The 13,187-nt window shown below is 35.6% G+C and overlaps 1 protein-coding gene across 1 annotated transcript; it reads right to left on the bottom strand.

Annotated features, from left to right (window-relative positions):
* Positions 1-1,508: 1,508 nt before the first annotated feature.
* On the bottom strand, positions 1,509-13,034 carry LOC144438966 (ufm1-specific protease 2-like). The gene is made up of 14 exons (XM_078128197.1): positions 12,972-13,034; positions 12,475-12,640; positions 11,828-11,925; positions 11,220-11,433; positions 10,652-10,917; positions 10,025-10,106; positions 9,665-9,816; positions 7,584-7,686; positions 6,580-6,726; positions 5,866-6,044; positions 5,125-5,223; positions 4,711-4,813; positions 3,232-3,356; positions 1,509-2,771 (listed from the first exon to the last, which is right to left on the bottom strand). Exons 1-14 carry the CDS (start codon positions 13,020-13,022, stop codon positions 2,685-2,687), a joined length of 1,872 nt encoding a protein of 623 aa, XP_077984323.1. The 5' UTR covers positions 13,023-13,034; the 3' UTR covers positions 1,509-2,684.
* Between the last annotated feature and the right edge of the window lie 153 nt (positions 13,035-13,187).

Raw genomic sequence — 13,187 nt, 5'->3', positions numbered from 1 at the left:
AGCCTAGACAAACACAATGTTGAAGCCCTAGACCCCACCCCAAGCAAAAAGTGTACCAGCCCTAGCCTAGGCAAACCCAATGTACCAGCCCTAGCCTAGGCAAACACAATGTTGAAGCCCTAGACCCCACCCCAAGCAAAAAGTGTACCAGCCCTAGCCTAGGCAAACCCAATGTACCAGCCCTAGCCTAGGCAAACACAATGTTGAAGCCCTAGACCCCACCCCAAGCAAAAAGTGTACCAGCCCTAGCCTAAGCAAACCCAATGTACCAGCCCTAGCCTAGGCAAACACAATGTTGAAGCCCTAGACCCCACCCCAAGCAAAAAGTGTACCAGCCCTAGCCTAGGCAAACCCAATGTACCAGCCCTATTCTAGGCAAACCCAATGTACCAGCCCTAGCCTAGGCAAACCCAATGTACTAGCCCTATTCTAGACAAACCCAATGTACCTGTCTTGTCCCCATCCTAGACAAACCCAATGTACCTGTCTTGTCCCCATCCTAGGCAAGTACAATGTACCACCCATGGGCAACACCAATGAACAACCCCTCCCAATCCTTCAATACCTCCAAACATAAACCAAGGAAAACTTACCACTACCACCTTTATACCCCACCCTAGACATCCAACTACTTTTCAAGACACAGATTTAGATATATGGTATAACTAGATCTAAAATGATAACATGGGGTGTGTGTATTTGTCACACGGACAACACACACCAACAAAGTCTGAACAAAGGTGACCCCCCCCCCTCCCACCACCACAACCGCACCAATCTCCACACCACACACACATGGTGGGGGGAGGGGGGCATATTTGAATTGACTGACTTAATGTCATTACCATGGTTGTAATTTAATAACCAAGGCTAGACTGGGAAGAAAGCCTCAAAGGTTCATATAATCCCTTCTAGTACTCATGTACTGGTCCAGTCTAATTTTAAAGTCTACAACAGTTTTGGCTTGGATGATGTGTTCTGGTAAATTGTTCCATTCAGATATGACGTGCTGTGAGAAAATTTTTTTCCTGATGTCCAGTTTGACTAGATTTTGCAAGTCTTTTGTGAGTGTCCTCTTGTTCTGTTTATTTTCATACTTGAATAATAATCCCTGGTTAATTTTGTCAAATCCCTTGATAAAGCAAAACACTTGAATCAAGTCACCTCTACTCAATTTCTGCCAATGTAGCGAGGTTTAGTGTCTTCAATCTGTCCAGGTAACCTAAATTTCTTTGTTCTGGTATTAGCGTTGTCATTATAATGTTTATTTTATTTTGAATAAGTCAATGTCTTGCTGAAAACTCTATTCTCAAATTCAAATTGAAATTATAAAATGCTGTTCATATCAACATTGTATATAAATCATCCACAAATTACAAAATTAATCATTTGAAAATATTAAAGTTTTGAATATATATTTTAATATTTTCTGAGAATTCATATATTTTACATTGCAGTCTTAGAAAGGTAAATTTTCTAACGACAAAGATTACTAGGACACCATCTCCTTTCAGTTCCATGATTAATGACTGAATTTATTTCACAATAGTCTACTAAACATTGTGACAGTATATTGATGAATGTGAGAAAGTGCTGCAAGCTGAGAATTCTATGTGTTTGTTTCCATGCCACATCTGCAGACTTACTGAGGCTTGTATGTTGATTGCATGTCATTTCCCTACAGAACCAGATGTTTTATCACAGTACCTCATGTCATTGATTATTCATACAAATGTAACAACAAATTGTGATTAAATTCCAACCCCTGGGTCACATTATGTCCTTGATTGATTCATATAACAAATTAGTAATACACAAGTCTAAGTAATGACCTTGACCTACTTTCTGTAAATACAGAAATAGAAAATGGCCTTGATGTATTTCTTTTCACCACACAGCGCCCTCTATGGTTGGAATGTTGGAATGTGTAGCCAGATGACCAACATTTTGTACTGAGTTACACTATGCAACTCAATATGCTAGGCACCTATTGTGTGAAAAGGAGACTTTGCATAGTATTTCTGGTTTACTGGTGATAAGCATATATTGATAATTCAAATGTATAAATTTGTAATACAAGAATGAGACTGAGATAAAAATGCATTTGATATTTTTAATGACATACACGATAGTATATGCTAGAATTTACAGCTGATTTCATCTACAAAATATCCTTTGACATACAGTAGACTATAGATTTAGAACCCCAGTACCTATAACTTATTCTGTTCCTATTTCAACTAAATGTTGTACTTGTAAGTTGTACACACTAAAGCATGTATGATTACCTTGTGATCCTTGTCAGTATCCAACAAATCATAATTTGTTGACAAATAATTTTATTTGTACTGTTTACACATGGACATCAAGCATGAGTACACAGTATCAGAAATGACTAATAGACAGGTAATTCAAATGTTTTTATTTCCTGGAGTGGCATTCTACTTTTAAATTGATTGAACTGACACCATGATGAAGTATTTGGTGTGTTTTTTATCAGATAAAATTTGACAGAAAATAGTAAAAAGCTACCACTGCCAGGGCTTTACAGGATAATATTTATTTGGTAATCGTAGTAACATCTGTATTATCAACAAACCTCACTGATTCTGAGAATCAAAATATAAGTTGTTTTTTGACATTGATTTGTCTGCAATTATTTACTAGTAAGTTTCTATATATTTTCATATCACAGCAGGACTTTGTGGCATACATAAATTGTAGTAAGCCTGTTGATCCCAGAAATCACTGCCTTTCCATCCACACCAACCCTGTGAAAAATTAGAAGGAAAAATATGAAAATATACATAGCCATGAATTTATACATTACTGAGAACTCATGTAGCATTACAATGAAATTGTGTACATTACATTTTTTCCCCCCAAGTGATTGAAGTACAGTGTATGCTCTACTTATAGTGAGTTTTAAATCATTAGTTAGACTTTAGGACTATGAACTAACACATTGCAGTCCAGTATAGATGTACAATTTTGTTGGTGCAAGGGGTTAGAGGTTACAGATGGGAGGGTAAAGACCACCTACCATAAACCATGTGTGTATAGCATACCATTGTATACTGTTCTACAGAAGCTAAATCTTAGTTTGTTTTGTTTTAGTTTGGATACAAGGACTATACATGTAGTTTGTGATAGCAGTCTATTTATCATGTTTTATTAGATGTAACCTAGACAATGCCTAAAATGAATGAAAAGTACCCATCACAACCTTACCTTATCTTGGATAGTCTTCAAATCTTCACTTCCAGTATAATGAGGATCAAGAATCAGAAACTTGACTTCACCAGTGATATCGCTAAACTCTACACCAAGTATTGTATGTGCCAATACTCCACCACCTGGGGATGGTAAACAATAATTGTAATGTCCTTTACAACTGTATGGTACTAACACACAGATATTGTATTAGCCAATACTCCACCACCTGGGGATGGTAAACACTAATTGTAATGTCATTTACAGCTGTATGGCACTAACACACAGATATTGTATGTGCCAATACTCCATCACCTGGGGATGGTAAACAGTAATTGTAATGTCCTTTACAGCTGTATGGCACTAACACACAAATATTGTATGTGCCAATACTCCATCACCTGGGGATGGTAAACAGTAATTGTAATGTCCTTTACAGCTGTATGGCACTAACACAGATATTGTATGTGCCAATACTCCACCACCTGGGGATGGTAGACAATAATTGTAATGTCCTTTACAGCTGTATGGCACTAACACAGAGATATTGTATGAACCAATACTCCACCACCTGGTGATGGTAGACAATAATTGTAATGGTGTTTACAGCTGTTACACACTTGTATGAGCCAATACTCCACCACCTGGGGATATTGAATAATCCATTTCAAATGGTGAGAGGGACTGGCTTGTTATCTGCACAGTGCTGGTTTGATCCTCATCACTACTATTTGTACTATTCATTGCCATTGGCAAGATTGGAACTACTGTAAATATATGGGAACTTGGTAGGAGATTAAATCGTTTGTGCTTATAGAGGCAGTATGGTTGGTTAACCGTTTCACCACCGATTCCCTCAATTGAGGGAACGCGCTAGGGCGCCCACCGATTCCCTCAATTGAGGGAACGCCAAAGTTCATTCACCTACCTCGTCATTATGCCGTTAAACGGCTGCTATTGCTGCAAAAATTGCTGCCATAACTAGTTCCACACATGCGTATTAGCCTTGTTTATCTACACAGCCATTTCAAAAGCATGACAGTGAACGATATCGAGAGTACGATCCAAATGATGAGCGATCGTAATTTTATGTGCGTTTTTCGCTCACAAAATCGAATTTCAACATGGTGGAAGTAATTAACGGCTCTCATAACATGGTCTACGATATAAACTATGTCACTATCTTTGGATATTTCGACAGAATTTGACTCGAAATACATCATTGAATACAAGTATTTAGGTATGGAAACACGTACTTGAGTGTAAGCATCAAATTCCCGCTAAGGCCGTGTGAGCTGCCGACGGTTCAAATTTACGCAATCTTGTGACCGCGCCGACGCCCATGCTAACGTTCTTGGGGTAATTTTTGGCTATATCATGGATTATTTTGGTTTTATTTCTTTTTGTTACGGCTCAATAATGACTTGTATTTGTATTAGCTCACTGTGTAGAAAAATGTATATTCAGTCATGATTATTATTTATTTATTTCACATACCTATCATTATTGGAGTACCTTGTATTTGGAAGTGGAGTGCAAGTTCCCTTCCTTTATTTCCCAACTCAGCACCATTGTTGACAAACATTATCTTTGATGTAATCTACGAATGATGAAAATCACAACAAAACAAAGTTAAACCAATGGCATCAGGTATTTTTTGAAATGATAATTTATCGTATAATGTGTCAGCTTTGTGGCATTGCAGTCAAGTCTTTTGATATAGTATACCACACACAAGCCAAGTTGAACATATTCAAACAAAAATATGGGATTTATACCCTGGTCTGATGATACAATATACCACAGCTGATAGGTATACAGTAAATGAATGACATGGTCCAAAAAGATATCAATTTTTCTAAATTTTGAAACCTAAGGACTTGTTCACTGGTGTGATTAGACAATACTTACACCTAGTATCTGATCTAGACATGTACTGACTTCAATAGAACCAATCCACTGTCTGCTACCAACAAACTTAGGTGTTTTATCACCAACATCAACAAGTGCCTGAAATACAAAAATATTGGTTGTCACTATGACTTCACACACTGTGATCACTTTATTTATATCTGGTGCATACTTTAAACTTAATAGGAAAATATGAGTGTACAAGTCACACAGTTGTAATACCCTGTGAAAGTAACTATAGAAACATGTTTGCACAAATTTAACAGCATTAAATCCCCTGTGACAGTAACTAAATATGAGACTATGTGTTTATAATTATAACTTGCATAGCTTACTCTGCACAATCACCTATACTATAATTAGGTAAATAGAAAGCCATAACACAACACCTGATCACCTGAGTATCATCCTCACAAAACTACAGACTGTTTTTATGACAACTGTACAAGACCTGCTGCCACAAGGTATTATTGTTCATTGTGTCAGTGGAAAAATATGCTTTGGCACACTTTGAACTATAGGATCCTACAGGACCAAACATGCAAACATTGGCTTACAAAAATGTTGAGTACATGCAACAATGAAGTAACATGTGACTTGGTCTGGTGAGTGCGCCCTCTATGTTGAATGACTACAAACTGTACTAATGTAGCTACACCTTAGGCAGTAAGGCTTTTGATGAAACATAGAAAGTGTTGTTTTTGTTGAAAATAATACTGAAAGGCTAGTTATATATCCAACCTGTTGTATCTCTCTATGTGTTGGTATTGATTTCTCTGTGTAACCTTGGTGACGAAACCAGGAACAGATAGTCTGTAATGATCTGTAAGCACATCCCCAGCCATTGTCATCCATATGGTCCTGCATATAATGATGGTATGCATATGTTCCATGTACTAAATATACTCTGCCATCATCAACTGTAAAGAAGGGTAACTGTTAGCCTATACCTGTAGTCTTGAATGCTACTTCATTATTTCAGCTATCCTAACTGCCATTTTGATTTTTTTGAATTTTGCCTATCCTTCAAACCATAATCTTGAAGGAATAATGATACTACACTATTTCAGCTATCCTAACTGTGGCCTACCTGTAGACTTGAAGGACTAATGCTACTACACTATTTCAGCTATCCTAACTGTAGTCTACCTGTAGTCTTGAACTGAAGGACTAAATGCTACTACACTATTTCAGCTATCCTAACTGTGTCCTACCTGTAGTCTTGAAGGACTAACACTACACTATTTCAATGATTCTAACTGTAGCCTACCTGTAGTCTTAAATTGAAACTACTAAATGATGTACACTTGAAATGAGAGCATTTTGTTGGAAATCAGTAAGTGGTCTGAGAAAAGTAGTCCATGGAATGATTATCAACAATCTTTATAGTTGGAAAAGTTACATCCAAAGGAGACTGAAATAGGAAGAATTGAGAGAGAGAAAGAGTGTACATACCTCCTGAGGGCGGTAGACCTACATGAGTGTTCTTCAAGTAAACACTCTTGTTTGGGTCATCTGCAAATACAAATCTGTTGGCCCTTCTCAACATTGGTCTGTCAACGGGTAACAACAACTTACAATGTAGATCTTTTCGGTAAGACTCTGAAAATATGACAGAAGGAAGTTAAAATATGTTTGAACCTGTTTGACATATTACATGAAAACTCCCAAGACAAAATTTAATAGCAATCACTTTATATGTGGTAACTGTATAATAATACTAGATTCCACAAAAAGCCTACTTAGGTGTGCTACAAATCAGAATGCAAACCATTTATGGACTCAATTACTGCAGATATATCATGTATAAGTAATAATTGTACTCTTTCAGATCTGAATTTGTCATAATTCTTTACTGCTATATTCACTGATTGTTAGTATTTAGTTTAATAATTTAAGACTGAAACTGAGAAAGAAAATGAATTGCTACTTGATGTTTTGTTCATCAGCACATGTCCTCAATTACAATTCAATGTTTTTGTGAGTGGAAAAAAATACCAAACACACACAACACTGTAGTTCTCAGTACTTGCAATAGCATTTTACCCCATGCTAGAGGGTCAAAATAGAACAAGAAGGTTGACTTAATCTCAGTACTTTCAATAGCATTTTACCCCATGCTAGAGGGTCAAAATAGAAAAAGAAGGTTGACTTATTCTCAGTACCTGTAATAGCATTTTACCCCATGCTAGATGGTCAAAATAGAACAAGAAGGTCTACTTATTAACAAGCATGCACCTAAAGTAATGCATGTGAAGCAGAAGTTATGACACTGACCAAGAAATTGAATGTTTGTTATTTTTATAATGCGTCTAGGCAGTAATATTCTATTTCAGGTACCGAGAATTGGTCCTCTTTCTACCAGGAGGTGTTTGTTTGTGCACAAACAAACAAACAAACAAACAAACAAACAAACAAACAAACAAAACTACAAATTTGGAAAGACAGGACTAACATACCTAGTTCATCTTCTGACTTCCCCTTTGGATAAACTGTGGTTATAAAATGAGGGAAAGTGGGCAGGCTAAAATGAAATACCTCTGGTAGTGAAAACTCTCCAGCCTGAAATATTACATAAATAAAATACAGTTCATCAAATTACTGCTTCACAGACAAGGATGACTTCATTACTTATTACTGTCAAAATAATTCACATACTTTATCAATATCGCCATTTTGACATTTATGTAACTTGCCTGGCCCTCGTTTGACCTTGACCTTCAATCACCAAGGTCATATGCTCAATGTCTATATTGAAAGTATATGTACACAAATTTACATCATGCAAATACTAGTATCTATCCTAATTCAAAGATATTGAGATTTACAAGGGGAACTAGTTAGGTAAATTTGGAAGGCGGTTGCCATAGTACCTGTTTAGAAAGCTTAATGTCACTTTTTTGAAAAATGTAGCAAATATTTTCAAAAATTTTCATATGGAGTTTTCGGAAAAGGTATGACAACCTTTGCCCCCTTGAGTAGTACCGACCAACCCCTCTAGCACATGGACTTTGTATGTATGTATGTATGTATGTATGTATGTATGTGTGTGTGTATGTATGTATGTATGTATGTATGTATGTATGTATGTATGTGTGTGTGTGTATGTATGTATGTATGTATGTATGTATGTATGTATGTATGTATGTATGTATGTATGTATGTGTGTGTGAATGTGTGTGTGTGTGTGTGTGTGTGTGTGTGTGTGTGTTTGTGTGTGTGTACATGTATCTAGTACATGCATTTATTACTAGATTTGAGATAGAGAAACAAATGAAGTGCGTGTCGTAATTAAAGATCTAAGAGAACACACAACACCAAATCATTCAGTTTCTACATCAATTTATCACATTGTTTTCACTCATTGGTTTGACCTTTATGAAATATCATGTTTTCGCCAACTATCAACTTTCGGGAAGTAAACATGTGCTTACTTATTATCAAAAGATCATTTTTGTAAAAGAAACTGTAATTCTCATCCACAAACAATATTATAGAACAAAGGGTGAAACACATCCCATGACCAAGTCAAAGTTTAAACAACAATAAAAACAATTTAGGCCTTGGTATGCACTGTAAAACATACACAGTAGGGGACAGACTGTCTTTACTATAACAAAGCCAGTTATCTCAACTTTATCACTACTGATTTCATTTCATGATACTTTGTGCAGTATTTTGTTACATTGAATGGCTCATTATTAAACTGATGGCTTTGACGTCAATGTCATGAAATATACAAGGATTGTTTTCGGTTGTTCCTTCAAAAGAACAGACAATAAACATTTTATGATCAGTTGAATGGATTCAATCAATATTGTATAATAGTTTGGACAAAATAAATGAGAAACTGTCTGTTTATGATACTATGGACCAATGTAAACAGTATTTATCATCTATGTACAGCTAGTAGAGACAGAATAATACACTCAAGGTAAATCTGACTCACTATTTCTAGTGTCATGTGACAGTCACATGATTCTTTCCACTAGAGGTGACTTACTGTAATAAATTTCATGAGAGTGTGACTTACTGTAATAAATGTCATGAGATAGTCACATGATTCTCTTCAATGTCTGGCATAGTGCCATAGAAGATGACTCCAGTCAAGCAAAAACCAAGCTTGCATTTCTTGTGGCACACTCTATAGGGTGCTATCCCTAACCCTTACTAATGTCATGTCATTTTCTCTCTTTTATTGTGAATAGGTCTGATGTCCAGATTTGGATAAGGATACAATAAAGAATTATTTTTATTAATATATTATGTGGTGACTCACAAGAAAACCCATTTTTCCCCATTTTTAAATCCACAATAGAAGTTTATCTGCCAGAGTTGACACTTGTAGTCTCGCTGCCAGACTCGCGACTATCGTCCCTAATCTTTTTATGTATGCCGAGCAGCTTAGCTGTGAGAAGAGAAGGACTTGTCCCGACAAGTTCCTCTCTTCTCGTGGCTGTGCCGCTTGGCATACAAAGCTTTGGGATGATAATCACGAGTCTGGCAGTGAGACTAAGACACTGGTTACTTCCATACATACCTTATAGTATAGAAATAAACACTCCTGCATTGCTTTCAATTGATTACATAATCCATTTGAGAATAGTGAAGGTAACTGTGAAACTGGTGTATTTTTATCTGTTATAATGACAGCATGGCAAGGTAGATTGATTGCTATACTCTTCAAATCTCCTATAACAAATGGACAAGAGACATGAAGAGTTACAGAAAGTATACTCGAACTGTGTAAGACAGTAAAAGTCTGTCAGTCGAATCTATAGATGTAAGGTATGACATGCCATACTGACATATCAGGTATGACAAAAACACATCATATCTTGCACACTGAGCCTAATACACGTGAACACTTCCTGTGAGCCTAATACATGTGAACACTTACTGTTTTCATACTGCAGTAGTGGTGTAGTATTGGTACCATTAATCCTACTAAGGTTTGACAACACTTGGACATTGATACTTTCCTACAAATAAAGATTCACATTCAAATTAGGAAATGACTTCAACAAAAAACATATACAGTCAAGTTATGGACAAACCATTGCTAAAAAAAAATGTTTGATGAGGTAAATTGTGGAAGCTAAGAGTTTTATACTTGTTTTCAGCAAGTTTAAGTATCCTCACACCATAGCCTTTATTAGTACTTCTCAAATAATAGATTATGTTATATTATGCTATATTATGTTAATGTGTGTTATGTTATGTTATGCTATGTTATGCTACCGGTATATTATGTTATGTTATGTTATGTTATGTTATGTTATATTATTTTATTACATTAGCTACATTAGTTATGTTGGTTCGCTGCATCACATATCCCATCACACCACATTACATTACACCGCATTAGATTACATCACATCACATCACATCACATCACATCACATCACAGAATATAACACTACTATTAAACTCCAGAAATTGACAGAAACCATAAGCAATAGAGCAATAACTGTTTGGTAGGAATGATAGTACAATAAAAGTAGTGTTTTTAACACTTTACACTTACCACTGTTGTTTTAGTTTTTTTGCCTCCTTTTTTACCACCTTTCCCCTTCATACCAGGCACATCAAAGCCATCATCATTTTCTATCTGTATGTATTCCAGTATTTTTACACATGGAGCATCTTCAGATATTTCAGTAACTCGACTTTCTTTTTTCTCTTCATCACAGTGTATAACAATGTTGCTATTCTTAACATGATACACTGTATCCAATGATGACACCTTTTCTTGCAATATTTCCATCTCCAGAGCCAGAGATTCTAAGACGTCTGTAGTTAAAAAGACAACTACTTGTCACCTCCAATTCCCACATTAACAATCACATAGCAGGATATATCGCAGGATATATCCAAAGTGTTTTATGAAGTTACTTTCATAGCTGGAAAACAGAGTAGGTATTGTAACAGGATAGACTGCAGGAAATAATTATAGCGTCAGAGATCATGAAATAAACTGCAATGTGAATCCTCATGGTACTAAATCTATAATTCTCATAAAATCAAATATTTAGCATTTTAATCAAGTTGTATATGAATCAACGATAACATTTGAAATTAAAAATCTAGTGTACCTTGTTTCTTTTCAAAAGCAAATTCTACTGTAAATGTAGGTTGTACACGGAACATCAACATTGAGTCATGGAGAGGAGCATCATCTATAATTTCAATATTACAATCATCAGCTTGGTTTTGGTTGCTATGATACCAGAAGAAACTTGATTCTTCTGTAATCTCATTTCCATGTTGAAGATGAAGAACCAGAAGTTTATCTACATTAATGAGATCCTGAAAAAAAAATACAGGAGTATTCTGACATACTGTGAAATAACAACATTTTCATTTTGCAATTTATTTTCACTATTTTTTCACTAGATGTTTCCCATCTATAAAAACAACATCCTATCAAATATTTTTTCTTCCTTTTCTTGTCTGTAGTCATAGTGACAATACACGTCTTCCTAAAGCTACCAATTTCTGTTTACAATGAAAATACACCCATTAAAATGCTGTACTTGTTGCCATGGTAATTAAAAATATGGTTAGTTGAACACCTTTTCACAGTACAAGTATTTATATATCTATCTTTATACAGTAGTCTAATTAAATCAAAGAAACAGAGATTCAGATATAGAAAATTTACTTTCAAGACAACACATATTTTCTAGCTGACATAACTTACCTGACATTTACTGGATAATAATTTTTTACATTTCCTTAACACATTTGCAGGAGATGGTGGACATCTTTCAACATAAAATAAACCACAAATTTCCAAACCTGATAAAAAATAGAGAATGTACTCCCAATAATGTATACAAACACACACACACGTACACACACATATCCATACATACATACATACATACATACATACATACATACATACATACATACATACATACATACATACATACATACATACATACATACATACATACATACACACACACAGATGTACATATACATGCACACACAGAAACAGAGACTGACAGACAGACAGACAGACAGACAGACAGACAAACACACAGACAAACAAAGACAGACAGACAGACAGACAAACAGACAGACAGACAGACACGTGCATGCATATATTTTGTATATATACTGTATTGGTTGAAATATAAGAGTTTGGGGCTCAGTCTCATTGTTTGTTACGTTTCAAGTGGTATCTATCTAAAATACACATTGGATAGTGTGTGCATGCATGTGTGTGTGTGTGTGTGTCACTGTGTGTGTGTGTGTGTGTGTGTGTGTGTGTGTGTGTGTGCATGTGAACGTATACCGTAGGTGCCTTTGTTTTTGTCTGTGCCATTGGTTAACACTTACCAGCTGGAATGAGATATTGTGTCTTTTTCAGTTCTTCACTAAAACTTTGCAACTGTTTACAGGCAGTACAGCTCACAATGACACGACTTGTATTGGTTGTAATACCAATCAGAAAACCTATGACATCATCATCCTCATCAACTGTAGTTACATATCTATTTACTTTCTGTACAAAAAGAAGCAGTTAAAATTGTTACTAATTGACAGACTGACTGACTGGTTTGTGGAGAGTAACAGCTATTATCATAGACAGACAAAAAAGGTGACAGACAGACAGACAGACAGACAGACAGACAGACAGACAGACAGACAGACAGACAGACAGACAAACAGACAGACAGACATGTTTTGATCTAAAATTAAAAATAACCATATGTTGCATCCGTTTACTGCACACACCATGTAATAACATATTTTAATAAAAATTTTCTTCAAAGTCACCAATAATATGAATGAATCACAGTCAAAGTGTTACTACAGGTATCTACGTTACGTACATTAATGACACTATCCTGATAAATTTTCACGCTGCCTTTGGACGTTGCCATCTCAGCTGCCGACTAAACTCCCAGATATGGAACGAATCACCCCTCTAGAGAAATTGTAAAATTACGCTATGAGAAAATATTATTTTGAATAATGACTTCCTCGAATCTTTTTAAAAGAATTTTATTTTCGGTAATAGAAATAACTATCAATATATATCTGAAATG

The sequence above is a fragment of the Glandiceps talaboti genome, chromosome 8, assembly GCF_964340395.1.
Source record: "Glandiceps talaboti chromosome 8, keGlaTala1.1, whole genome shotgun sequence".
NCBI lineage: Eukaryota > Metazoa > Hemichordata > Enteropneusta > Spengelidae > Glandiceps > Glandiceps talaboti.
This window is presented reverse-complemented; position numbering and strand designations above follow the sequence as displayed.

Bases quoted from the DNA above. Each gene is read 5' to 3' on its own strand.
- LOC144438966 (XM_078128197.1), bottom strand. From the start codon at position 13,022: ATGGCAACGTCCAAAGGCAGCGTGAAAATTTATCAGGATAGTGTCATT. The intron at 11,926-12,474 runs GTAAGTGTTAAC...ATTTTTTATCAG, and splicing joins ACAATATCTCATTCCAGCTG to GTTTGGAAATTTGTGGTTTA. The intron at 10,107-10,651 runs GTAAGTGTAAAG...CTTTATTTGTAG, and splicing joins AAAAAACTAAAACAACAGTG to GAAAGTATCAATGTCCAAGT.